The 27,954-nt window shown below is 41.8% G+C and overlaps 2 protein-coding genes across 2 annotated transcripts; one reads left to right on the plus strand and one right to left on the minus strand.

The window, feature by feature from the left end:
- Nucleotides 1-9,308: 9,308 nt before the first annotated feature.
- Nucleotides 9,309-16,196, minus strand: CIB3 (calcium and integrin binding family member 3). The gene is made up of 4 exons (XM_030540090.1): nucleotides 16,040-16,196; nucleotides 14,121-14,268; nucleotides 10,532-10,727; nucleotides 9,309-9,774 (listed from the first exon to the last, which is right to left on the minus strand). The coding sequence occupies exons 1-4, from the start codon at nucleotides 16,052-16,054 to the stop codon at nucleotides 9,753-9,755; spliced, it is 381 nt and encodes a 126-aa protein (XP_030395950.1). The 5' UTR covers nucleotides 16,055-16,196; the 3' UTR covers nucleotides 9,309-9,752.
- An 8,461-nt stretch (nucleotides 16,197-24,657) lies between these two features.
- Nucleotides 24,658-27,935, plus strand: FAM32A (family with sequence similarity 32 member A). The gene is made up of 4 exons (XM_030540092.1): nucleotides 24,658-24,787; nucleotides 24,873-25,014; nucleotides 25,256-25,309; nucleotides 27,474-27,935. The coding sequence occupies exons 1-4, from the start codon at nucleotides 24,711-24,713 to the stop codon at nucleotides 27,540-27,542; spliced, it is 342 nt and encodes a 113-aa protein (XP_030395952.1). The 5' UTR covers nucleotides 24,658-24,710; the 3' UTR covers nucleotides 27,543-27,935.
- Nucleotides 27,936-27,954: the final 19 nt, after the last annotated feature.

The raw sequence follows: 27,954 nt of genomic DNA on the forward strand, positions 1-27,954 counted from the left end.
TGGAGTTAGATAGCTTGCTTTCTTAATCTGTCTCCAGCAAACGCACAGAACAGACAGACAAAACAAAGCCTTTTCCCGCTTCCCAGATTTGAAAGTATCTTGTCCCCTTATTGGTCCTTTTGATCAGGTGCCAGCTAGGTTACCTGAGCTTCTTAACCCTTTACAGGTAAAAAGGATTTTGTGCCTCTGGCCAGGAGGGATTTTATAGTACTGTATATAGAAAGGTGGTTACCCTTCCCTTTATGACACAAGCCAACACTGAACTGAAAGCTAAACACGACTGGAAAGAGGCAGAATGTGTAGATTAACAATACTGCAGCATTTGAAGTAAGGTACCTTGATGTTTTACATTATGAATGTGCTATGATGTGTGAATTATCATAGTAAATTCAAATGCTGCAGTTTACCAATTTTTTTCTGAGATCAGTATTTGTTTGACACTTAGGGGTTGGGGCCCAGCTAAGGCTTTTTCATTTGTAGAAATAATTTGTACCTGAATACAATGGCTGCTACATGATTTGCACCTGCAAACAACTACCTGAGAGAGAGACCATCTCTGTGAATTAATGAAACATTCAAGTTGATGTTTCCCTAGTTTAAAAGAGAGGTGGCAGCTACCTGGCCATTTTTAGTGAGAGGCCCTTTACCCTGGAACTTGCAGCCCTGTTGGTCTCTTGTTACTGGATTCTATGAAGCTGCTCTGCTCTTCCATCCCTCTTGAGGAGGGATGTGACAGAAAAGGTTTAACCAGAACTATGGTGGTGTGTGATTTTTAAGGCTGTTTTTTTTTTTTAATGGGTGAGGGGGAAGGAGGAGTTAATTATTTAAGTAGTAAGAGTTGTAAATGGTTTTATATTCTTGTTATAGTTATGCTAAGAAAATTGGGTGGATGCAATTAAAACCATGAATAAAATTAAAAATAAATACATTTGTGAAACACTCCTGTCTTCAGTGGGCTTTGGATCATGACACAAGGACAGATCTGTATGCTCTTTGCTTGGCCTTGAGAAATGTAATGGCCAAATCCGTTTCATTAAACCAATCTTAATATTTTTAAAAGGGTCTCAACCTGTTCATATAAAACTTAAGTAAACATTTGTCAAATGAATACAAAACTGTTTGCCAATACATAAAACACCTAAAACTTGGTACCTCTGTCATATATGTGAGCACTAACCATCTTAATGGGTCTCCTACTGGATTTCCAAGTTTTTATTTTTACAGGGCATATAAATATGCTTTGAAAGATTTAGTTTCAAAATTTAGAAAACTGTTAGATTAGTTTAGTTGTCACCCACACACACTAATTCTACAAATGTCCACTCCCTTGCATCTGTACACACACCCAAGGCATTCAAACATCATTCTTAGTTCCAATTATAAGTATTAGAGTATGTAATGCAGCATGATCTGGTAGAAAATGGAAGAGCAAAAACAAAACAAAAAATTTTTTAAATCTAATGTTGTTAAAAGAATATGATCTTTGCTACCGCCACAGGGCTGACCTGTGTAGGAAATCCAGGGCATCTCTTGAATAAAATTAAGAACTTAACCTTAATTTTTTGCAAGGTTATGTTTGAGACTTTGTATGGACATTCTAACACATAAAAAGTAATTTATTTTATTCATAAACCAAAAATTAGAGTCCCTTTTCCTCACATTCTTGGTTGAAGAAGCAAAACCTGCAGTAAAGTAATTTTTTTCCCTCTGCATGCACTTAAACCTTGGTTTGAGATGAAAAGCAGGCTTTATCTGGATTCAGTAGGCAGCTCTTATATACAGTGATTTTGGCTAATATTATTATACTTCATATACATTGTTTTTAGCATAGTCAAGAACAGTAAGGTGCCTCAATTTTTATCTTTCATACAAAAGATTAATGGAAATTTTTGCTTTTAATCTCTAGTTACACAAAGCCCACGTGGGTGTCTTTTACACACAGAAGAAGCATACTAATCCTACTTTAAACTATATTTACTAATTAATATTCTATGACTTATCTCCACCAAACAGCAGACTCTCTCAACACCATCTATTTCTTGCTGCCATATGAAGTGCACAGGGGAAAATTTTAAAATATATTTAAATTCCCCAACAAGCGCCTGCATATCTCAGAATTACCAACACCTACTCAGCTCTAATACAGACCCATTGTAGAACCAGTTAAGGAACATAGGTCTAGATTTGTAAAATTATTTGGGTGCTCTTCTGCTCAGTGTTACAATGTGCAAGTCCTGAAGCCTGTGTCACTTTTTAAAATGAGACTTGGGCTCCTAAGTCAGGTAGGTATTACAGTGCTGAGCAGAGCAACATTTAAATATCTCTTTAAAATCTGAGTTTTCTGTTTTGATTAACAAGATTTTTTTTTCCTGCCAGGAAGAAATGAAGGTGCCGGAGTCATCCTATACCTTAAAATGGCTTATGGAAACTCAGGCAGATTGGTTTGTAGACCATGGTGTGCCCTCATGGTTCCTCGGAGTCATCCCCAGAAAGTGAGAATTGTTGAACTAGGATATTTCAGCATAACAGTAGAAGAATAATCAGTATTCCTATTATGAAACCTGCTTCTCAGTTGTTAAAAATTGGACCAAGATTGTTTGAACAAAACTGCCAGGAAGGTTTTTAACTAATTATTCAAATTAACAATAATTGCTTGCTTTGGTCAGTTTTAAATGCTGGGAGGTTAAAAAGAAATCCCATATATACTCTATCATAAGACAGTTCGTTTATAAGTGGACCCCCACAAGATGGATAAGTAAAAATGGAAATATTTTATGACTCATTCATAAGTCAACCCTATCATTCAGGGGTCAGCAAACTGGTTCCCAGGCCATCAGGATAAGCTGCTGGCGGGCCAGGATGGTTTGTTTACCTTGCTGCAGGCACGGAGGTAAACCTAAGTAAACAAAGTGTCTCGGCCTGTCAGAGGTTTACCCTGACAGGCCATGACAGCAACTGGTGGGGAATTTTTCTGGGGGGGAAAAGCTAGGGGTCAGGGGAGTAACCCCTGTGACCACCCCCCACATGACCCCACCCCTAGCCTGGGGCCCCCACACTCTCCCCTTCCCACCTTATCTGGGGCAGGCCAGGGGAGGATGTCTCGGGCCTGGCCAGAGCTGCTCCAGCAGGCTGTGCTGGATGGCGTGGCTGCAGCCTGCCAGCCCTGGAGCATATGCTAAAATGTTCTTCTGATTCAGGGATTTAGTGGTGCCTCAGTGTAAACCAGAAGAGCTATAGGAAACCTGGGATACCCATATATTAAGAGATCAGATGTATTGGGGAATAATTAATTCCCTGGTTTCCTCGGTGCTCATGAGCAGCCATGGAATTGGTAGCAGAATGGACTAGATTGAGCTTTTAGACTCAATTCCTGCATAAGAGGTTGTGCACTCCTGGACTATTCTGGAGAAGTTTGGATGCAGCACCTTATTGCAGCTCTTATGTAGTCAAACTTACAGGGCCGTCTCCAGGGTTTTTGCCGCCCCAAGTGACGGGGGAAAAAAAAAGCTGCAATCATGATCGACGGCAGCTCCACCGCGCTGCTTTCTTCTTCGATGGCAATTCGGCAGCAGGTCCTTCCCTCTGAGAGGGACTGCGGGACCCGCCACCGAATTGCCGAAGAGCCCGACATGCCACCCCTTCCCCTTGGCCCCTCAAGCACCTGCTTGCTGAGCTGGTGCCTGGAGCCGGCCCTGCAAACTTACTTCCCTTCCTGCACTGGCTCAACATTGCTAGCTGGTGCATGTGTGGGGAAGGGCAAAGCCAAGCATTTACCCACTCTTTTGCCTCTCTCCATGCCCACTTGCTTGCAGGGAGCACCAGACACCAGGGTCCATGCCATGATGTGGGAACACTAATATCATACAGGAGAACTGGGGGAGAGGAGGTGTATGAAAAGAGAGAGAGGTCTTACTACTACTTACTCCCTAATATGGCTATGCAAGACTGGGTCACAGTCTGACCCTGTATTAAAATGGCTGTAAGTCTCGCACTGTTAAACACATCACCATGATCATTGTCCATCAAGTAATCTATCTCAATATCTATATTATACCATGGTAATCCACAGCTGCTAAGCAGATGAAATCCTGGCTCCACAGAAGTCAGTGTGAGTTCTGTCTGCTGTCTTTGCCCTTTGTTGTACAGAAAGTTCTCAACTCAATACTGAAATAACTAATTTAACTGACTAGTAAAAACCAAGAAGATACCTGGAGAGTCACAGTACAGTAATGTGCACTGACTCAGGATAGCTCACTCTTAAGTTTCAGAGTAGCAGCCATGTTAGTATGTATCCGCAAAAAGAACAGGAGTACTTGTGGCACCTTAGAGACTAACATTTATTTCAGCATAAGCTTTTGTGCATCCGAAGAAGTGGGCTGTAGCCCACAAAATCTTATGCTGAAATAAATTTGTTAATCTCTAAGGTGCCACAAGTACTCCTGTTCTTATAAGTTTGTTACATCTGATTCCTTACATTACTTCAGAGAACTATTGTGAAGTCAAAACTCAAACTGCAAATTTGAACCAAATTCAAAAGTTTGCTGTTTACAAAACTCATTCCTAATTCAACTACCTCTGTGAATGAAACCTTGAAATGCTTCATAAGCATTCAAAACATGTCAGACAAAGAACTAATGCAAGTCCTGTCTTCTTTTACAGTCTGAGTAATTTAAAATGGTCAAGCTGAAATATGTTCCAATCTTTTAATATTTCATTATAGGGCTGCTGAGGATTTACTGCAGGATAAACCTCTGGGATGTTTCCTCATATGAGTTAGTGAAAGTCATATTGGTCATAGTCCCTCATAAAAATAAGAAGCCAATATTTTATTGAAATAATTACAGATAGCTGAGACTGATTAGCAAAAGCCTGGATCCCCAAGAATATTTTGTCATATATTGCTTTTGCAGTGTCTCGCAGTAACCTTTTTAGCACGTCTTAAACTGTCAAGATCTGTTGTCTCTGATGGCATCTTACAGATATTCTCCATCCAACTTGTTGCCAGTGTCTCTCTCACTAGTTGCGAGGTGGTTGTAGTTCTGACTACACTGTCAATTTTAATAAATACGATTTCTGCTCCTAACAGACCGGCACCTTAGCTGCTGGCGGGAGAAGAGGCCCAGAAGCAGATTTACAGGCTATCTTTCAGGCATTCAGATCTCGTAGTGAAGGGTGTGGTATAAGAACCTGAATAGAATAGGATTCCAATTCTTTTTTGTCTGAGCCTAAAAACCTGTTGATTTAGCATAACATATGTTTTTTTTAATACAATTTTTACTGTCTGCTCAGCTACTATTTTTCATATTTAAATATTTTGGTTGTTTTAGAAAAAGGTTTACAGTGACCTGCAACGGGAAATCATATATTTGGGACCTTCCTTCCTTTGTGACATATAAAGTAGATCTGAAAGGTTTTATTTAAATTTCAATTTTTTTTCCTTTTTTAAAATTTTGTTAACATTAGAAATATCAGGTCTCTTCTTCCCTGTTCTGCTGGAAGAGTATATGCAACAGGGAGGAACCAATGCAAATATAATAGCACAAGAGTATGAAAATATAACAGTTGAGTAGGGAAGGGATTTTTAGTCAGTTTTGAACACCCATTTAATTCAAACTTGATACATGCTTGGGGTAAAAAGCTGAAGCTTCAGTCACCCTCACCCCTTCAATTGAGGCTGAAAAAAGAACTGGAACAGGAGTTTAATTTATCAAGAGTCCTCTGGTTTAAAATGTTGCAGACAACATTTGATGTTCTGTAAGGGAAAAAAACAAACAGAAAAAACCTTTTCATATCTCTTTGTCATCTCTGTTGTATGAACACTTCATAAGTATTAATGGACTTATCCTCACATCACTGGAGTGAGCTGGGGAAGTATTATCACCATTTTACAAATGAGGAACTGAGGTACAGGAATGGAAAAATTTGCCCAAGACAACCCAAGAAATCTATGGTAGAGCCAGGAATGGAAGCAGATCCCATGAGTCTCAGTCTAGCACCTTAACCACAAGACCATCCGTCTTCAGTCCTGCTTTGTATGGCTTCTGTTTTCAATAATTGTTGTACAGCCCTAGAGACTGGGAAATAGGTACTTAGATATTTGTTGCTCTAAATATTTTACAAATCACCGTAAAACAGTAAAAGGCCCAAGCACAATTTTTCTTCTGCTGCTTACCTTCTAAAAATTACACAGACAAGATAATGACTTTAAGAGCTATTGACAGCACAACAAAATCATTTGAGGACATTTTTTATGTATAAGAAGTAGTTTAATAATGTGCATAACAGACACTGTAGAGTAACAGCCTGTTACAATTTGTTTTCCAACTTGTTTAGAACTCAAAAGAGGCAGTTGACTTCACAAACTCAATGTAGTGCAGAGTGGCCAGGGGATTCAGCTGTAAAAATCAGGACTTTTTGTGGGAAAAATGGGACCACGATTACAATGAAAAGTTCTTTAATAAAATTAAATCCATTCTCCTGGGCTCTAATGCACCAAATCAAAAACTCTATTCGTGATGATAGTATCTTTATCCATTTTCTTCTAGTGCCCTGTCCACACTTCCTCACTGAGGAGTTAAATAATGGATGGTTCATTATTTCAGAAAAGATTACAAAATATAAGACATTGGAAGACTTGGTGAACTTTCATAAACATAGTTCTATCAGACCTTACAATGAACTGTTAATCCAACTATGTGGATAGGTAAGTCAAATGGGAATGTGCCTCATCTTTTGTTTTTGCCCTAGAGTAGAGTACTGTAACTGTATTTTACTTATGGTGCAGAAACAATATAAACTGCTCCTGGGTCTATGAACATAAGGAAGAAATGATATTGTTGCAGCTTTCAGTAATCATACAGTGCCACAGGTGGTGCGACTAATGTGTGGTTGATGCTTATTAAAATCCTAGATAACTTTGTTCTGAGTCAGCCTCTCTGGAAACTGTTAAGTGATATACAGGAGGGCTGTTGAGTGCTGAGAAACCACAGACCTGCAATAGCAAAGGCTGGATACAGAAATAGAGCTTGAGAAGAGATGCAGGACCAGGAATTCCCCTCCCCTGATCCCTCAGACAGGCTTTTAAAATTTGTTTTATTCATGAGAAAATGAGCTAGTATGTGGTGCTCGGCTTTCCAGGCTGCATCCCTGCTTTCATTTTCTAATGTTAACTTGAGCCATTATTTATATTCAGGGTCCCCAGTATTCAGTGATGCTGTAGCAATGGAATTTGCCATGGAATTGTGCTCCAGAATCACATTTTTTTAATTAAAAAAAATGAGAAGCAATTGTTATAAATGAAGTGATGTCTGCCTTCATCTACAGACAGGCTGAACCAATAGCTCTAAGGGGGATGTGAACTGCCCCATTCATCTCAACAATGTTTATCAAAACATAACTATAATTTGTCAATTTTAAAAAATATTTAATTGGCCACTCTAACAGAAACATGCAGCAAATGTGCTTATCTCACAGCCCTAAACAACCTTCCATAATTCCCCAGCTGTCCCCTAACCAGCTCCCAAAACCCCCACCTTCACTCCTGACAATTTCTGCAAAGCAACTAAGCATTTTCAATACAAAATTTTGCAGCACATCAAAAATTTACCCTGTCCTTGCATTTTTAAATGAATGAAATTTAATACCAAATTAAACAACACAAGAAGTTTGTTCCAATTGAATTACTCATTTTCACATATGATTCAGTAAAAAAAAAAAAAAATCCAATTTTACATATATCTGAAGCAAAGACCAAATTTTCAGTCTGCTGCACTAGAACACCGCAGATTCCAGGCTCAGGTTCCTTGACATATTCTGCAGGTCACAGAGCACGTAGAGTCTTGTTCATAGTTTTATTCACTGTTGTCTATTTTTTTTCTTTTCAGGAGAGTGATTAAAATACTGATTATGAAGAATTGTTTTCTCACATGGTTATTTTAAATAATGATATGAGTTGTGCAAATCTCTTAGTGGCTTTGCTCCCTGAGAATCTGACTGAAACCAGCGGCTGCATTTCAGGATTCACGCTAGCACAGCAAAACTATTCCAGGAAACAGAACAACAATGCAACTTAATCTTCCATCAGATCAGGAAGCTCCCCCACTCCCACCCAGGACAGTGGCATCCAAATGATCCTTCAACATTAGTGACAAAGAACCTTCTTCAACACAAACTGATTGTCCTAGCTGCAGTTTGAATGGACTTCATGCTCCAGTTACAGAAAAAATGAAGTCTGAGTCAAATATATCTAGTAAGATAGATTTAATATGTGTAATTAGACTATCAAATTTCAAGTTCTCGTTTAAAGCTTTTTGTATTTACAACATGCAAACACAACAAACTATTGATAGAACAATCTGAATTGAGCTATAAATGGAGAAAACATCAAAACTGATGGAAAACAATCTATAATAGATTAGGAAGAATATACTAGGATATTTAAGGAGGATCATGGATTAAGATTGAATTTACCTTTAGATACAATAAAAGATGCAAATTCGTGTCCTCTATATATTTTTTGTAACATCTTAAAGCATTAACCTTCAGCAGCATCTGTGGAGTAATTCCACTTAATCTTGGAGGATTTCTCTAGCACTAGAAAAAACTAGGGATGGCTTTTAAAGTGGAATAGTCAGATAAAGACTTGATAGTAGTGTACCAGGTAGGATATTGTATTTGCCTAACACATTGCTGGAAAGTTATACACCTCTACCCTGATATAACGTGACCCAATATAACACAGGTTTGCAAACAACGCGGTAAAGCAGCGGATCAGCGCATCAGCTCTTAGCCACAGCGCTCTGCTTCTCGCCACCAGTGAGTGTGGGGAGGTTGGGGAAAGGACACACCTGCAGTGGGAAGCGGAGCGCACGGCTGGGAGCTGATGGAGTGGAGCGGGCTGGGGATGGGCTCCTCCGCTTCCTCCGCTGCCGGTGAGTGATGGACCTTCCCCCCACCCCAGTGACATGGCTGGGGACGGCCGCAGCACTCTGCTTCCCGCCGCAGGTGAGTATGTGGGGGGGCATCCTTTCCCCAACCTCCCTGCATTCACCAGCAGGAAGCACAGCACCGTGGCCAGGAGCTTGCAGAGTGGAGCGGGTTGGGGCCTAGCTGCTCCGCTTCCCGCCGCTGCTGCTGAGTACCTGTCAGGTGGAGGAGGGTGTGAATAGGGGTCAGGGAAGTCAGGGGACAGGGAGCAGGAGGGTTGGGTGGGGGTGGAGTCCTGGGAGTGATTAGGGATGGGGGTCTTTGGAGGGGGAGGTCAGGGGACAAGGAGCAGAGGGTCCAAAGTAAGTTCAATATAACGCGGTCTCACCTATAGCACGATAAGATTTTTTGGTTCCGGAGAACTGCGTTATATCGGGGTAGAGGTGTATATTTTTTGTACGTTCTTTTTAGGGCCTGGCTCACTCTGAACTACAAAAAATAGTTTATTCTGAAAATGACAGCATGTGGTGCTACATATATTCTCCATTACAGATCAGATCTGCTCAGGCTGTAACTCAAAACAAGACTTTTTTAAAAGATATTTTATTGGCCAAAAAAAAACTTCTGCTAAATTACAAAGGGAAATCTTGATGAATTGTATCTTCTAAAGATTTAAACAAGACTTTTCCGCCTTGCTCTTCAGTGTCTGAAAATCCTTATTTGGTCCTCTTTATTTATCTCTTTCATATGAGCAGTAACCTCAAGCAAAAGGTAACGACGACGTATTGCAGACTCAAGATGCAGTTCTCATCTCTCTTTCACCAGATTCAGATTCGAATGTGAAATGTACTATTTACAAAAAAAATAAATAAATAACTTGTGTGGCTTTTCATGTGTAGATCTAAAAACACTTCACTAAGGCTGAATAAACTAACAGCTGAAAGCCAAATGCTAGGACTGTGTTACAAGTCGATGATTGTTTCATAGACACATTTTTTTGGTATCTGGTATTCTTATGTAACTGAAACACTTCATAAGATAAGACAGAAGTCAGAAACTGAGTCTGGAGAGAAAAGTATAATTGAGTGTATGCTGAACAGTAATCTTTATGAACGGTAATTCAATGTATTGTGTGACAGAGATCCAGTCATCCTTAACTTGGGCACACTTTATTTTATTTTCTGGTTTGGGGCTAAGAATTTAAAATGCTGAAGTTTGAAGAATCTTATGATATAATTAAAAATTCTTTAGTTTTAAGACTGTTTCCATTGGATTGTTGCCAACTCTTCCAAATCTATCATGAGTCTCTCAGTATTTTGCAAATCTCATCTCCTGGAGTCATGGGCTAATCTCAGTCTCTCTCTCATATATATATATATATATATATATAAATAATTTTTTTTAAGCAAGTTACTAGCACTTCTGGGTGTGGAGAAAAGTTGTAAAACATGGTCTGTGGTTCAACAAACAAAAGGCAAATAAAAACCCAAAGCATTTTTTAATCTTGTTAATATGGGGAGATGGGGATTATTGACTCATGTTTTTTGAATGGTTAAGGTTGGGAATGGTGGAACTGAATGTCAGACAGGGAAGTTTTTACTGTTACCTGAGGAAATCAGGAGCTCGTGCTATCATGTGCTGAAAATCTTCCACAGAGAGTCTGCCATCATTGTCTTGATCAGCTTCATCAATCACCTTATCACAAACAAGACAAACCTCCTCTAGGGTAAGTTCATTTCGGGTCAGTTTGTTAACAGTTTTCTCCAAGTCTGATTTGCATATGTAATCATCATTATTAAAATCTGTCAAAGGAAACAGAATTAATAAATTCAACATTACAAGAGCTGTCCTCTACATGTCTCCCAGCCAGCCCCACGGTGAAAAGCTGTGTGTGTGATTCATTATGAAATCCCAATACCTCTGAATAATGGGACTCCCAAATAGAATTTTAGAATTGTACACTCATCACAATTTTTAATTTGCATTTATAAAATTACTTAAAAGGCACTGTAATGGGGCTCCTGCCACGCACTGGCCTTGAGAGGGTTAAAACCAGCCTAGGGAGGCTGAGGGGCAGGCAGCCAATTAGGGTGAGGGCTGTAGATAATTAGGGTGGTAGCTGGACCAGCCAATGAGGGCTCAGCCAGCCCATATAAAAGGAAGCTACAGACCAGAGCTAGTAAGCTTGCTGCAGGGGGCTCCTGATGGGCTGTCAGGACTTACAGTGCCCCCCCCCCCCCATCTCTCTCTCATCCACATGCTCACCCGCTCCTGAAGGAGTGGCCCAGCTGTGGGCTGCCAAGCCACTGTGAGGAGTGGCTGGATTCTTGTTGGAGAGAAGAAGAGAGGGAAAACAGATGGTGACACAACCAGAGGGCTGTGCCATGAAGCAGATGGTGAGAGAAGGAAGCCGTAATGCGCCTGCAGGTGGAGGCAAGGGTGGGAACTACCACCAACCAAGGGTGCAGCCGCTGGGACAGAGCTAATTCCCAAAAGACCCAGCAGGAGGTGCCAGTGTGTGAGTGACCCTGTGATAGGCACCCATCCACAAGCTCTGCATACTCAATCATAGGTTAATCCGGCCCTGAGCTTCACACCCTAACAAAATCCCCCCATAAATAGACAAGCAAACTAATATTAATGAACTAAATGCATAATAAAGAACAATTAAAGGAACTGTTTGATTTCCTTCCCCCTCCTCCCCATGCTGAGTAACTTCTGCTTAAGTGTGCAAAAACAGAACTTGCTGTTCTGTTTGTATTGCATAATAGATTGCTTGGCTTTTGTTGAAATCGAAAGAAAATTCAACTGAAAACAATATTACAAGAAAAACTAAACAACTCCAGTTCTTAAAATTGCCCTATGAGAAACTCTGATAAGGCAAGGCTTTTCAAAGGACCCCATTGGCATTGAGGCAGGCAGAACTTTTCCAAGCAGCCTAATAGTTTTTTTTCCTAAATGCTGCTTCCTCCAGTCATGAGGATTGGAGATGAAATAACTGCTCTGGATGAAGCACCAGGAATTCTCCAGCAGATGTCAGACTCTGATCAGTTGCATCCTCCAATCCCAGTAAAACCAGATCTAAGCCATTCAAGTGCTTAATTAAAGAACATTTTAAAAGGGGAAGGGGAAATACCAAGAGAATCTAACAAGCAAGGATTAGATGGCAAGACAAAACTAATTAAAAATGTGTATGTGCCAGAGGATGTAGGACCTGCCAACTTGTTTTATGGTAAGAAAAATTTAAAAGTCACAACCTAGCTATCTGCATCCAGCAGAGATGGAAACTCAGAATATGCAGCAGAATGAGAGCCAGCTACTATAGAAAGGAACCATGGAAAAGATCAAAACTTGATCATTGTATTTAATTTAAAGAGAGAAATCCTTGGGGTTTTTGACATACCAGCATTGGAAACATTCTTGGTGGATGGGAACTCCCAGAGGTAAGTAGGAAATGAGTCACGTTGTCTTCCACTCTCCTCCCTAGCTCCCCACCCTCTCAATGGGCTTTCTGGTCAAAGACACCACTGTTAAATGTCATGGAAATCTTACATGGATGGGCTAAAGTACTCTACCATGTGAGATGCATGGATGGCCAGGAAGTGCATATTTGAACATGCCAGTTAAGCCAGTCAGGGACCCAGAAGTCCTGGACATAGCAAAGTAGTTGGTAGTGGATAGCAAGTACTGATGACAGGTTGACCAGAATAGTCAAAGGACAGAATTGTTTTCATAATATGTAGCTTTCTCTGTAACTAAGCTAAAAAGGCCATATATAGTTTAGCTTATGAGAAGTGTAAATCTTCATATGTTAAGCAAACTGCTTCTTTTAATTCCATTTCCTCTGTTTTTAATCAATCTTGATTTTGGTCATGATTACTGGTCACGAATGATTACTGGTGATCGCTCATGATTACTGGGTAATGTCACACACTCCATAGAGAAAAGAAAACCTTGTAACTGCTAAGGCGAGGTGCTGCTGGTTGAAGAATTTATAGAACCTACATATCCTTCTCAGGCTTGGGCTACAGTTAAATTTTTACCAGTATAACTCTTTCAATTAGGGGTGTGTTTGTTTCCAGACACTCTTATACAGTTAAATAGTAAAAGCCTTAGGTTATGCGTATGCTGTCCCGCAGTTCAGCCTACGGGGATGAGCACAACCTTGCACACCAAAGTCCTGCACTGTAACTCCCCTGTGTGGACATTGTGGGCGCAAACAATAAGTTTCCTAGTAGCACTGTTTGAAGAGGATTATGTTAATGTGAACTAGGAACATTTTAGTTCATGCCTGCAGCAGCCACACAGGGGAATTACAGCACAGAACTTTGATGCATACTGCTGTTCACATGCCTGTAGTCCAAACTGTGAGGTAGTATACACAAGCAACTAATATGGACAGACTTATACTGGTACAAAGCTGACTTATACCATTATGGCTGTTCCCCTTCTTTTATGGGAACAAGTTATGCTGCTATAAGCACTTTTATATTGCTATCACTGTGTCTCTGGAGAGACCAGGGGTTGGGGGACGGAATAAGTTTTCACTACACTAGTATAGGTTTCCAAAAGGGCCTATATGGGATAAGTACTATGTGTATTCAAACAAATTCTTGAAATGGAGGTTATGCATTACCACCATGATCAGTTCTCAAAGTTTCAGGCCTTAGCAAATTCTTTAGGTTCTGTTATGAACCCTCCAGTAACTGAGGGCAGCTCGACAGAAGTTTGAGGCTTGGTCTACACTAGGAACGTACGTCAGTATAACTATGTTGCTCAGCCATATGGAAAATCCACACTCCTGAACTACATAGTTTTACCAACACCCACTCATCCCCCTGCTGTAGACAGCATTGCATCAATGGGAAGGCTTCTCCTGCTGACATAGCTACCGCCTCTTGGGGAAGTAGAGTACCTACACCAACATGAGACGCTCACCCATTGGTGCAGGTAGCGTCTTCACTGAAGTCTTCACTCTGCATAGAGTTGTACATGTAGACCTGCCTTAAGAGAGAGGACCTCCTTGGCTGTGATGATGAGGGCCATCTAAGTACCAAAGTACATACACAGTCACAGACCCAACTGAGATGGCAGTTTGCAGTGCACATCTTAAGTGCTCTTGCATCAAAGACCCTTGAGTCAAATACAGCACAGGATTACCTCCAAACTTTACTATCTATGCCTGTTTCACTCACCATAAATTTTAAAGGCATAATAAGCTTTGAGGTCTCTGGGAGCCATTTCACTCAGCACTGAAAACATGTCCAAAAAGTCATCTAAAGTCATGTTGCCCTCTCCATCCTCTGAGAAAACTTCTGCTATCCGTTGACGGAATGGATTGTCCTGTGGAACAAGGATGCAAGATAAAATGGGTCAATCTTTACTATCATTTATCAAGGGTTCTCAGACTTTTGTACTAGGGACCCCTTTCACATAGCAAGCCTCTGAGTGCGACCCCCACCTTATACATTAAAAACACTTTTTAATATATTTAACACTATTATAAATGCTGGAGGCACAGCAGAGTTTGGGGTGGAGCCTGACAGCTCACAACCCCCCATGTAATCTCATGACCCCCTGAGGAGTCCCAACCCCCAGTTGGAGAACCCCTGTGTGATGGGTTTGGTCACAGAAACCTCCCGGGAGCTGCCAACTGGCGTGCCAAGACTACCTCTGCTCCTGTTTTCACAGCTCAGGACTCCAGCACCCTATCTTGCTGAGCCAGACACTCCCGTCTGCTCCAACACAGACCCAGGGTCTGAATTACTTGCCCCAAAGCTGCAGGTTTACCTGAAAACAGCTCACAGAAGTGTGCTTGTCTGTAGCACTCAGATGCCCAACTCCCAATGGGGTCTAAACCCAAATAAATCTGTTTTACCCTGTATAAAGCTTATGCAGGGTAAACTCATAAATTGTTCACCCGCTATAGCGCTGATAGAGAGATATGCACAGTTGTTTGCTCCCTCAGGTATTAATACATACTCTGAATTAATTAATAAGTAAAAAGTGATTTTATTAAATACAGAAAGTAGGATTTAAGTGGTTCCAAGTAGTAACAGACAGAACAAAGTCAGTCACCAAGCAAAATAAAATAAAATGTGCAAATCTATGTTTAATCAAACTGAATACAGATAATCTCACCCTCAGAAATGCTTCAGTAAGTTTTTTCCCCAGACCGGACACCTTCCAGGCCTGGGCACAATTCTTTCCCCTGGTACAGCTCTTGTTTCAGCTCAGATGGTAGCTAAGGGATTCTTCATGATGGCTCCTCCCCATTTGTTCTGTTTCACCCCTTTATATATCTTTTGCATAAGGCGGAAATCCTTTGTCTCTCTCTGGGTTTCCACCCCCCCTCACTGAAAAAGCATCAGGTTAAAGATGGATTCCAGTTCATGTGACATGATCAAGCCTTCATTCCTCCCAGCCTGACTCACAGGAAGGTTTGCTTGCAAACAGAGCCCCAGTCAATTATCCTGGTTGATGGGAGCCATTAAGATTCCAAACCACCATTAATGGCCCACACTTTGCATAATTACAATAGGCCCTCAGAGTTGTATTTCATATTTCTAGTCCCAGATACAAGAGTGGTATGTTTATACAGTTAGGATGATCACTCTCAGTAGATTATAAGCTTTGTAATGATACTTTACAAGAGACCTTTTGCATGAAGCATATTCCAGTTACATTATATTCACTTATTACCATATTTTTATAAAACCATATAGACTGCACAATGTCACACCCTGATTTATGTCAAGGCATCTGATGGACTCAGTAGTAGCCCAGCTCCAGTTTTGCCCCCTCTTTATTTTAACCCAGGTGTGGCAGACAAACACCCCCTTGCTCTGCTACTCTTTTGTGTTCCAAGGCTGACTCAGAGACCAGCAGGCCCAGCATCAGCCTTCTCTACTCTACCTGGTGCTTCAACATGTTTTCAAAGACAACTACTGGAAGCTTCCAGAAGGATGTTGGAATTAAAGAGCTATTTGCCAGGGAGCCAGGATTCAGATATCTTTCAGCCTCCTGGTAATTAGCACAGTATGAATTATTTAGCAGAAGAGGCGGAAAGTGAAATGTGGTTCCTCATCTAGCATCTGTGTTCCATGGACTGTACCTTCAGCTCTGCCATGCTGCCAATGAGTTCATAGGGAAGCTTCACATCTGGTTTATCTATGTAGCTGAGTGGGACCAGCTGTGGGGCCAGGTCTCGGTATCTGTAAAACAATCTGGAAAGGGAAGGAAAGGCTCATTTAGGGCTCAATATACTCCTGGCTCTAATAACGTTTGTCTTTTCAATATTGCTCTTTATACTTCACATCATTTAGCAGGGTGGTTATATTTAAATGTCATGTAGTATGCTTGATGAAGGGAGAAACATAGTATTAAATATACTTCTTATATTATATATTAACCAGAAAAGTTATTTTCAGTGTTACATTAAAATGGGGGTGAAAAACTCTGTTCAAGAACTAGGCAGCTGTACTATGGGGAACAGAATGACAGAAGCAGTTTTGTAACGTTATTTAGTAATTTACTACTGCCTCAGTTATGCTTCCATCTCACTTCTGCTAGTCTGACATCGCTCTATCAGCAGCCGTTTTTACATGATTGTATTACTGAGAGGAACAGCCTTCAAAGTTCTCAGTGCTCTAAGACTAATCCAGCTAAAATTCCACTCTGGAGAAAATAAAATAACATAAAACAGTATTTCTAACTATCTGGATTATTACTTCTAAGACAGCAGCCTACAATTTTCCATCCCTCATTCCCCACACCCACCCCCAATATCCACCACAGGCACCTTAGCCCTTTGCTGACACTCACTGTGGACTTTCGTCTTGAGAGACCAGAGCGTGCTCCCTCACACTCTCATGCACCTTCCTTGGCCTGCCTATCTTAATCCCCAAACCCTAATCTTTCTAGCCAGCTAGTCCTTTTTACTCTATGATCCAGGTTCTCCCTTTTGCCTCCAGCCCCTTGCCTCCTTCCTAATTATTTATTATTTGTATTACCAAAGCAGCTAGGTTCCTCAGTCATGGACCAGGATACAATTGTGATAGGTGCTGTACAAACAGCACAAAAAGACACTCTGCCCCAGTTTACAGTCTATTGGCTGCCACCCAGGGCCGGCTCCAGGCACCAGCCTAGCAAGCAGGTCTTTGGGGCGGCCATGGGGAAGGGACAGCACATCCAGCTCTTTGGCTGCAATTCGGCAGTGGGTCCCTCACTCCCTCTCGAAGCGAAGGACCTGCCACCGAATTGTCACCGAAGACTGAAGCAGCAGCGGTAGAGCTCCCACAGACTTTTTTTTTTTTTTTCCTGCTTGAGGTGGCAAAAACCCTGGAGCTGGCCCTGCTGCCACCTGTCATGCAGCTGGCTCATGAATGTTTTAGAGGCTGATAAAGAAATTGGCCAGAATGGCAGGAATCACCAAGAACTGAAAATTGTCGATGTTGCAGCTAACTGCCCTGACAGCAGCTTAGGATTCCAGACACTGATCTGCAAACATATTTGCAACGCATTGAAATTTCAGCTGTTTCTTCAGGAGTCCCATGCAATGTGGTAAGAGGACACTTAGCTCAAGCAAACTAGGAACATGGTACCTTTGTGTCTCTTATTAAACTAATTCAGTTGTCAGCCTTAGTAAGTGATAGAATGGCCATTCACATACAGCAAATCCTGATCTTCCTAACCTCTAAAGTTGGTGTGACCTCCAGCGCACCTGATGCAATTCAGCTGACTGGGGAAGGCAGGCTAGAGGCTGGAATCCCCTCAGAGGATACACAGCCCCTTCATACTAGGAGCCTCCTTCTGGTGAGGTGCCAGTTGGGGGAGCAGGAGGTGGCTCTGCTACTGCACTATTCTTCCTGTCTTTCCTGGAGAGAGAGAATCTAACTAGGATAGAAACTACAGCACTGCAATCTTTAGATGGCTGTAAAAGCTGCAGAATGGCTCTCCTGCTGCTCTGAAGCCTCTGGGAAAGGATTCCTCCAGCCCCATCCCTATACAATTCCCCCGGTCAAGTCCCTGTGCTTGAAATGGGGTTTGCCCCCATATTGCAGCAATATAACAGGCTCAGTGCCTTGTCAGATTGAAAAGATTTCTATTTTTCATGAGTCAGAGAAGGGCAAATTAAGCCAAACGCTGTCTCAGTTCAACAGCTCTATCTGACTAAACCTAGGAACAAAACTAGGTCAGATCTCTGGGCTCTAGTCTGCTTCCACTCTGCTTTTCTCAGATGGATTCTAAGGGAAAGGGAAGCTTGTAGGTGTTCTGCACAATTTTTTCCTCTGTGCCTGCAGTGGCACCTCAATCTGTGTTTTAGTTTCTTGAACAATCCTTGTTTTCTGCAGGTCCTTATTCCCTGGATAGAGAAAGTTAATAAAGGCAAGAGATGGCCAAGTTCTTTTTACTAAAAACAAAAGAAAAAATAACAAAACAACCCCGCCACACACACACACTTTTTGTCTTTTAAGTCCTTCTCAAGATATTAGTCACCAGTAGCCTTTTCTATGTACCTCTGCTTCCCAGCCAGCCATCCAGGCATTAGTACCCCCGCTTGAAGGCTGCCTTACTTGGCAAGTGTATCTCCAGTTTATGGCCAAAAGAGCTGCCTCATATCAACGTGCATAATCCATACTGGGATGTATGTGAGCAAATGCTGCTCATGGCTCTGTGAGACCATGAATTCTGGGAGAAGCCCTTCTTAGTGATCCCCTCCTAGTGAACAAGGTGATGCAGAAGAGAGAGGGAAGAGTTGCTGGGTTAGAAAAGAGCTGTAAAGCACTGCACGGCGTTTTACAAACTAATTTTACAGACAATCTTCTCAGTAATAGTTCATTCCAGCTCCCATTGAAGTCAAGGCCTCTTATTGTGGTTTTAAATATGGATTTAGGTGCCTAAATGAAGGCACACAACTTTAAACATTTTGGGTATAATAATGACACAGATTTTTAAGGTCAGAAGGGACCACTGTGATGCAAATAAGTGATCTTCAAAAGATCTCAAGAGAATTAAGAATGGGGTGCAATAATGGAAATATTTTATGCCTACCTTGCCTTTGAAATTAGCAGACCTTTTCCCCCGCAAAAACAAACAAGAAAACCCACAGGTACTAGGAATACAGAACACCTCCAGGACCATTTGGTCCACCCAGTGGTAGGAGTGTCCTCTACCCTAATCTCTTAGGTTTTCCTTAGATATCTTCTAAAATTTCCCTTCCTTTTTTCTCAGCTTTAAGGTTTAAAAAAATGGGCCTGTTGTAACCTTCAAATGTGGGACTTCATCCTGCATTCTGTTGCGCACCCAAACCTCCCACTGATTTTGTTAGGATTCAGAGCTAAGAAAGGGAGATCTATAAAATTACCTCAAAAAGTGTTTATTTTTCTCAGTGCTATTTACTTCCATTCTTGCACTAGACTGAGACGACCATTCACAGTTGTCACCAATGAAAATGGTATCAAACAATGGGACAGAATTTTCTAAAGGGTTTCCTATCAATAATAAATACCTTATTCATGATATAATTATGGTCTTGGCCTCTATTCAATACACAAAAACACAAACAGCTTAGGTTTAATTTATTACAGATGTTCACTTCATTTGCATTTTGTGCTGCATAGCACTCATAAACAGAGACCAGGGTGGGCAGAAATAGGAGATCACAGTCTGCTGTAGAAGGGAACTCTACTTTCCAAAGGAATTGGCACATTGATGTTGTGCAGTGACATCCTAAGAAAGAGACAGGTGCTGGAAGTGTTTCTGCTGATTAATTTGCTGCATGATAAATGAGAACCAAAAGCTGATTTCCCCATGCAAAGGGTTGTCCACCACATCAGCAGAATACACTACTATTGTGTGCCGGAACCTGAAAAGTACACTGTGGTACCACTAGGAGATAGGGTGACCAGGTGTCCCAATTTTATAGGGACAGTCCCAATATTTGGGGCTGCTTCTTATATAGGCTCCTATTAACCCTGTCATAAACAGATAAGTAAGAGTTAATAGAACAGAAGTACTTCATATCTCTTTTGCCTGTAAAGGGTTAACAAGATCAGTGAGCCTGGCTGTTACCTGACCAGAGGACCAATCGGGGGACAGGATACTTTCAAATCTTGAGGGAGGGAAGTTTTTGTGTGTGCTGTTAGAATTTGGCTGTTCTCTCTGGGTTCTGAGAGTGACCAGATGTGCAACCCGGTTTCTCTCCAATCTCTTTGATACAGTCTCTTATATGTCCAGAATAGTGAGTACTAGGTAGATAAGGCGAGTTAGGCTTATGTTTGTTTTCGTTATTTGCAAATGTGTATTTGGCAGGAAGGAGTTCAAATTTGTATTTTGCTGAAAGGATTTTAATTTGTACTTGTATACTTAGGCTGGGAGGGTATTCCCAGTATCTATAGCTGAAAGACCCTGTAACATATTCCATCTTAAATTTACAAAGATAATTTTTACTGTTTTTTCTTTTTTTAATTAAAAGCTTTTCTTGTTTAAGAACCGGATTGTTTTTTTTTATTCTGGTGAGACCCCAGGGGACTGGGTCTGGATTCACCAGGGAATTGGTGGGGAGAAAGAAGGGAAGGGGGAGAGAAAGGTTAATTTTCTCTCTGTGTTAGGATTACTTTCTCTCTCAGGGACAGTCTGGGAGGGGGAGAGAGAAGGAGGGGGGAAGGTGAATTTTCCTCTCTGTTTTAAGATTCAAGGAGTTTGAATCACAGTGATCTTCCAGGGTAACCCAGGGAGAGGAAGCCTGGGAGAGGCAACGGTGAGGGAAAGGGTTTACTTTCCTTGTGTTAAGATCCAGAGGTTCTAGGTCTTGGGGGTCCCGGGGCAAGATTTTGGGGGGACCAGAGTGTACCAGGCACTGGAATTCCTGGTTGGTGGCAGCATTACAAGTACGAAGCTGGTAATTGATCTTAGAGGAATTCATGCTGGTACCCCATCTTTTGGACACTAATGTTCAGAGTGGGGAATTATACCATGACAAACCCCCACTCCCTGTCCCGATTTTTCACACTTGCTGTCTGGTCACCCTACTAGGAGACCAGGTTCAGGTTGCCAGTTAGGATTCTTGATCTCTCAGTCAATGAGGCATATAATGGATTACAAAAATCACTAAGCCCTTCCTCCTCACCCCCTTGTGCCCAGTTGATTAAAGATCAAATGAATTGGCCAATATGTACCACTTACTGGGAAGATGTCCTAAAATTTCTGGTAATGAGCGATTCGGGCTAACCCAGACCTTGTGCTCCAATGAGGCACCAGGCTTCAAAATATAACCACAGCTTTTCACATATAAAGACCCAGTGGGTGGCATCATGTTGTCTCAGCAAAAGCTTTTAGTCTACTTTGATGCTGGCATGATTACTGTGGAATCATTTTTCTGAAATAATGTAATTCCTAATCTTGTTTCATGGGACTTGGGGCTTGCAAAAAAGTCTCAGGAAAATATCATAAATGCAGCTGTGAAAAGTGACAGAAAACAATAGATGCTTTGGAGACAGCACTGCATTGTCAGGACAAAATTAAAAGCTTTCACTTTAGCTTTTGCTCTATTTTAAAGACAAAATGAGCCAACAAAAGTCATGGAAAAGAGAATGTTACAGGGTCAAAGCAGAATGATTTCAAAGCTAGAACAATCCTGCATTTGTAGAGAGATTAAACAGAGGCTCTAATTACATTTTTATACCTCAAATTTCTATAAATCTAAGAAATTATAGTTACCATTAAAAAAACTAAATCTGCATGGCACTAAAATATTTCTTAGGTTACACTATAAAGACAGTAGAACAAGATCATGAACTACTGGGAAAACATTTAATCAAATAGATGGCATATGCCCAGGGTAGCAATATTCTGTGTATCACTTGTTATAAAACAAGGTAGTAGGGCATGAGGCCCTCTGGCAGAGTATTTAGTGAAATACTTAGATGTAACTTGTTATAGTGTTTTGGGTGGAAGTGGTTGGCATATTAATTGAATTATAGATTTTTGTCTTAACTAAAGACATTGAACATGATTTTTGTGCATGTATGTGTATACTCTGCTATCTATCACAATGACACTGTATTAAATCCTACTTAAAACATATTAAAAAGATTACTAAACTCACTAGATGAGTGGCCTGACTTTATTATAATCTTACAGTTTTACAGACAAAAAATGTAGACGCACCTCAGAATTTCTTTCCTTGTAAAGAATGTGCAGTCCTGTAAAATATGGAAAGATATGAAATGTGGTGGCGAATTATTTTTGTTTGTTTGTTTTGTTTTTAAACATACACTGGCTCAAAATCTTTCCTGTTGTAAACACACTGATTTCACTGGATTTATATTAATGATGAAGCTGGCCCAAGCTTTATAAACTTTCTGTTTACAATTATAGAGTATTGTTTGACAGTTTCTTCTCACATTAAAAAAGGTAAAGGGGTATTAAACAGCCATAAACCATTTACTCGAAAGACTTCGGACACCATTTGATAGTCCTAATTAGTGCCATATAACTAAGTGCTGGAGACTGCTTTAAAACAACCTGCCATTATCCTACCTAGTGTCTAATTTGTCTTTTGTTTGTTCTTACCTGATATGCATCCAGCTGCTCTGGAGTGAAAATGGTTTGTTTATTGCCCATTTCTGTTTCTGAATCCTGATTCTTGTCCCATTGCTCTTTCCCCTTAAGTTACCTTCATAGGAAGGCTGAATATTGAGATATGAAAAGCTGTAACAATGAGGTTCAGACAGGGAGGAGGATCAGGTAACCACCTTCCCTGCTTCATGGATTTCAGAATCATAATAGAAGCATTTAATCAAATCTTTAGTCTGAATACATAAGACTCTCATACAGCATTATTCACCTGCTCCCTGTGGGCTCTGCAGAGACTCATATTACAGCATTTAACAAACAACTAACACAATTTCTATCCCTTGTCTCTGAACTAGATAGGGAACTGTGTGGATTTTAGTTTTATGTTTCTAGCAAGTCAATTCACATACCTAATGACTGCTAGGAACTCTCTTTCTTCCTTCAACATTCAGCAACTCACTCTAAAAAAGAATCACAGTGAGTATGGTCCTGAGTCCTTTTCCTGATGTTTATTATAATACACATTCTGCATCATACGCTAATATTAAACTGTATTTTTGACTGTGTACAGCAGCAATACCATACTCAATCTCTCTCTCTTTTTTTTTTTAACATCCATCCCATGCCAATTTGGCACACAATGCAGAAACCATTCCTCTGAAATTTACTGCTGCTTCCTTCCATTTGCTCTATGATATTGACATTGACTATTCTGCCCTCACTGCTAAGGTTGCTTCTTAAGATTTCTCTTATTCCTCATTTTTCACACCAGTTGGTTTCCACTTGACACTTTCATGTGTGAGTTTGTGTTGACATCTGGATTACATGACCCAAAAATGTCCAGTGCCCACTTCTTATTCTAGTGGAAATGACTGGCATCTCTACATAATTAGTGTCTTTCAGCTGAGGTATTGCCAACCTCAAGCATTCAACAGTCATGAGTCAGATCCTCAAAATCATGAGATTTTGAAAAAAAAGAAACGTTTGGCAGGGACACTGAAACAATGTGTATAGTGGGGGCACTGAGAGCCATTGAACTGAACTGTAAACCCTGCATATAAAGGAAACCACTTCAAGTCAGGGTGTGCTGCAACACACCCTGCACTCCTAGTTTCAGCACTTATGAAGTTTGGGGGGGTTCTTATTTGCCTTTGGTTTCTGAGTCTTTAGGGTTCGTTTGCTTCATGTTTTCAAGCTTTTTTTTCCTGCAACCATCAGGGCTAGAAACTTACTTAAAAAAATTAAAGCTGAGATTTTCATGTTACCTCCTGATTCCAACAACTGGGGAGTTAAGAAAAACACCAAATATTATGTATCAGAGGGGTAGCAGTGTTAGTCTGGATCTGAAAAAAGCGACAAAGGGTTGGTCCTGTGGCACCTTATAGACTAACAGACATGTTGGAGCATAAGCTTTCATGGGTATTGTTAAGTCAGTTAGCCTATAAGGTGCCACAGGACTCCTTGTCGCTTTTTACTAAGTATTATTAAACTTGAAATAAAATTGTAAGAGGTGACAACTGCCAGGACAAAATGAAAGGATGGCACTTCAGTTTCTGCTTGGCTCTAACAGACAAAGTGAGGACAAGGCATGATTTCAGTGCTAGAACAGCCCTGCGTTGGTAAGGAGACAAAAGTGATTTCAAAGCAGAAGAAACTGATCCTCTCCCCCAGCCGCCTAGCTCTTAACCCTCCCTCCCGCGCTATGCTGTTGTGTGGGCGCCAGCCGGGGGGCTCGCGGAGTCCGAGAGCCTTCGCCACTGCCCAGCTGGGCTCAGTGAGGGGACGCCAGGGAGGTGCTGGTTTCTCCTCCCTTGTGCACTACAGAAAGCTCCGTTTGGTTTGGGGTGGTTTTTCCCGGGGCGAGTTGTGGTTGTGACGGTCACGGTGCTCAGAGTGGAAAAGCCACCCGCGCACTACACTACACAACACTCCTGTGTCATCCCGGGGAGAGGCCCCGTCCCTCCCCCGGGGTGGTGGCTGCTGACAGCAAAACAAGAGCCCTCATGGCCGGCTCCCTGGGGGTCACCGCCAGCCGTTGCAGCGACGGAAGAGGCAGGGCTGGGCACTGTGCGGCTCCCGCGCGGGAGACCTAGCTCCACCCCCTAGATGTTGCCCCGCCCTGTGTCAGGAAGCCCCGCCCCTCCTCCCCCGTGCCGTAGTGCGTAACCCGGAAGCGCTCGTGCGCCTGGCCTAGGCCCCGGCGCGGGATGGCGGAATATGAGAGTGTCCAGCGCGCACCGCTGCGACTGAAGGGGAGTGGTGCGGCCCCGGCGCTTGGGAAGCGGTGAGCTGCCCGGGTTTGTCAGTGGGGCTCCCGGGGGGGGTTCCTTGGCCTCTCCTCTGAAGCTGCCTGGTCTGTTTTGCTCCAGGAAGAAGAAGAAGGCGGCTAAGGACAAAAGCAAAATCCTGGAGCAGATCGTGAGCAGTAAGAAGCAAGAGGAGGAGAAGAAGCGGGCTCTGGACAAGCGGACCCCTGCACAGCTTGCCTATGAGAAGATGCAAGAGAAAAGGGTATGGGGCCAGCTCCTTCTGAGCAGTGCTGGGGGTCTGGCAGGGGTGGTAGAGTAATGGCTGAGGTGTGTTTGGCCCAAGTGCAACTTGCTTTTACTTTAAACTTGCCTAAAGTATATTTTTGTAGCTTGCCCCAAAGCGAAGGTCAAATCTAAGTTGTGAAATGCAGACTCAGTGTGTTATGTTCACACATGCAAAACATAAAGTATCACAGCACTGTGCATCTATGTTCAATTTTTAGCAAATGGAAAGAATACTGAAGAAAGCCTCCAAAACTCATAAACAAAGAGTTGAGGTAAGCAATGTTTCCTCTGACTTTTTACACTCATGTGTGGAATTAATTTTGTTATGTGCACCAATATGGAGGTGATGTGTGGCAGGGGTGGGGCCAAGGGATTCAGAGTGTGGGAGGGGGCTGTGGGCTCTGGGGTGGGGCTGGAGATGAGGGGTTTTGGGTGCAGAGGGGGCTGAGGGCTCTGGCTGGGGGTGAAGGCTTTGGGGTGGGGCCAGGGATGATGGGTTTGGGGTGCAGGCTGCCCTGGAGCTGTGGTGGGGACAGAGGACTTCCCCTGGCCCTCTCTTGCTGAAGCAGGGCTGGGCTAGGGGAGACGTGCCTCTCCCTGGCTGTGGCAGCTCCTCATCTTTGGCTTAAAGATTACTACTGTTATTTTCAGATATGGACTTTATTTAGTTTCCTGAAGATTTGACTACTGCAGTGTCCTCTATACAGGCCTGCACATTACATTGATCCAGAAACTTAAACTGGTACAAAATACAGCAGCCTGCTTAGTAAACAGAACCCCTAGCTTGGGAGCACAGTGAGATGGTAAAACTTGAAGATGATACGGTGTTTTAGGTTCTTCAAATCTACAGAAGACTGAAGAATTTCATAATGACCTAATAAACTAGGTGAATGGGCAGTACAATGGGCTATGGAATTCAATATTGACAAATGCAAGGTGTAATGCATATGGTACCCATTGCTGGGTTCTAAATTAACTATTAAGTAGGGGAAAAGTAATCTGCATTGGTATAAAGTGAAGGATTGAAAATATAGAAACTAGTGGCACATCTTCACCTGAAATACTATGTTCCGTTCTTGTCACCCTGTCATCTTATCTCAAAATACGTAGCAGATGTAGAGGAGGCTCCAGAGCAGGGGTGGGCAAACTTTTTGGTCTGAGGGCCACATCTGGGTATGGAAATTATATGGTGGGCCATGAATGCTCACAAAATTAACAATTCAGAGATATTCAAATAAACTTTATTTAATAAAGATACATTTTAGTGGAAATAAACATAAAATCGTACTTACTATTATAAATATACCATCATAACAATGTATTCTGATAATTAAACCAAATTTACCTCCTTTCCATGCCCTTTCTCTCTTGCCTGAATTTGTCAGGCATCAGCTTCCAGTCATTGGAACTCATTGAGATTCACCAGCCTCCTGCTCTCAGAAATCTCCTCCTACATAGGTCCCAACAGCCCGCAGCTTTGGAAATCACCACTGAGCACTCACCTAAGCCAACAAGTAACAGGCACATGGGCTTGCACGTTCTAGGCTCTGACGGCGCATGAGGCGCGTTTGGGTTGTGCAGCCAGAGTAACATGTGTGCCCTCACACCTGTCAGACAGGTCCCGAACACGTGGGAGCGCTGTGTGAGCAGAACGGGGCAAGCCTCCACTCCCCAGCTGGAGTGGGGCAATGGAGCCCAAGGGCCAGATTAAAAGATTTTGCAGGCTGGACGTGGGCTGCAGTTTTCCCACTTCTGCTCTAGAGACAAGCAGCAGAAGTAGAAGCATTAAGAGACTTGTATATGAAGAGAAAAATGGAGGATTAGGGCTGTCATTGTTTTGGAGAGAAGACCAGGATATTAGTGAGGTATATAAAATAGGTGATATAGAAAGATAAGTGTTGTTTCTATGTAATCTCTTTAAATACAGGAGAAGTGGAATAGTGAATGAAATTGAAAGGCAACAGATTTACAACTGATAAAAGAAAATCTGTGTAGCTCACAACCACAACTTACTGAAGGCAAGGGTTTTTACCAGGATCAATAAAGGATTAGCCACCTATAAGGATTTCTTAAATGATACAAGGTCAAAAGCCAACCACTGGATGGGAAATTAGGTAGAAACTGTCTTTCTGGGCATTCTGTTCCATAACTGTCTATTGTGGGGTTTCTTGCCCCTTTCTCTGAAGCATCTCTTCATTCCCTCTAAAGCACCTGGCATTGGCCACTGTTGGAAGACAGAATACTGGGCTAGATGCACCATTGGTCTGACCCAGTATGGCTGCTCTTATGTTCTTATTTGGTACTGGCAGACAGTATACTATACCAGTTGTGCTAATGGTTTGATCTGGAATTGCCAAATATAAACGTGGTGGAGGAAATAGCAAGGTCAGGTATGTCAGTAATATACATCTTAAAATACCTTTTTTTTCCTCCTAGGATTTCAACAGACACTTGGATGCTCTGACTGAACATTATGACATTCCCAAAGTTAGCTGGACTAAGTGAATGTCTTCTCTTCCACAGTTTTGGATTCTAAGTAGACTTTTTATTCAAAGGAAATGACCATGCAAATGTCTGCTCTCCAAGTTGGATATTTTATTAATGTTATATAAACATGTGCATTCTGGCACTTTTTCATTGTTCATTTGAAACTATGTTCACAGCACAGCCATCTTCTTGGACTACTAGTAAAGGCCCTGAGCCTCCACTCAGGTGCAAGGATATGGATCCTTTGCAGAGCTCTCTGCAGGATCAGGGCTAAAGGTAGTTCATGCTTATTGGAGAAATTTATCTAGTGTATTGTTCTAATATTACCTGGTAGAGACTACTTCTCTTTTTTTCCTTTGAAAGGAGAACTTTGACAGTGTCCTACATAATAAACTTCATTTATGAATTCAAGGGATTGTTGTTTGTCTAC

The sequence above is a fragment of the Gopherus evgoodei genome, chromosome 22 (assembly GCF_007399415.2).
Source record: "Gopherus evgoodei ecotype Sinaloan lineage chromosome 22, rGopEvg1_v1.p, whole genome shotgun sequence".
NCBI lineage: Eukaryota > Metazoa > Chordata > Testudines > Testudinidae > Gopherus > Gopherus evgoodei.

Excerpts from the sequence above, each read along its gene's own strand:
- CIB3 (XM_030540090.1), bottom strand. Across the intron at positions 10,728-14,120 it reads TTATGCCTTTAAAATTTATG|ATTTTAATAATGATGATTAC; the intron begins GTGAGTGAAACA and ends TTCCTTTGACAG. Across the intron at positions 9,775-10,531 it reads CGAGCTCCTGATTTCCTCAG|TACATTTCACATTCGAATCT; the intron begins GTAACAGTAAAA and ends TTTTGTAAATAG.
- FAM32A (XM_030540092.1), top strand. The coding sequence starts at position 24,711 with ATGGCGGAATATGAGAGTGTCCAGCGCGCACCGCTGCGACTGAAGGGG. Across the intron at positions 25,015-25,255 it reads AGAAGATGCAAGAGAAAAGG|CAAATGGAAAGAATACTGAA; the intron begins GTATGGGGCCAG and ends TTCAATTTTTAG. Across the intron at positions 25,310-27,473 it reads CTCATAAACAAAGAGTTGAG|GATTTCAACAGACACTTGGA; the intron begins GTAAGCAATGTT and ends TTTTCCTCCTAG.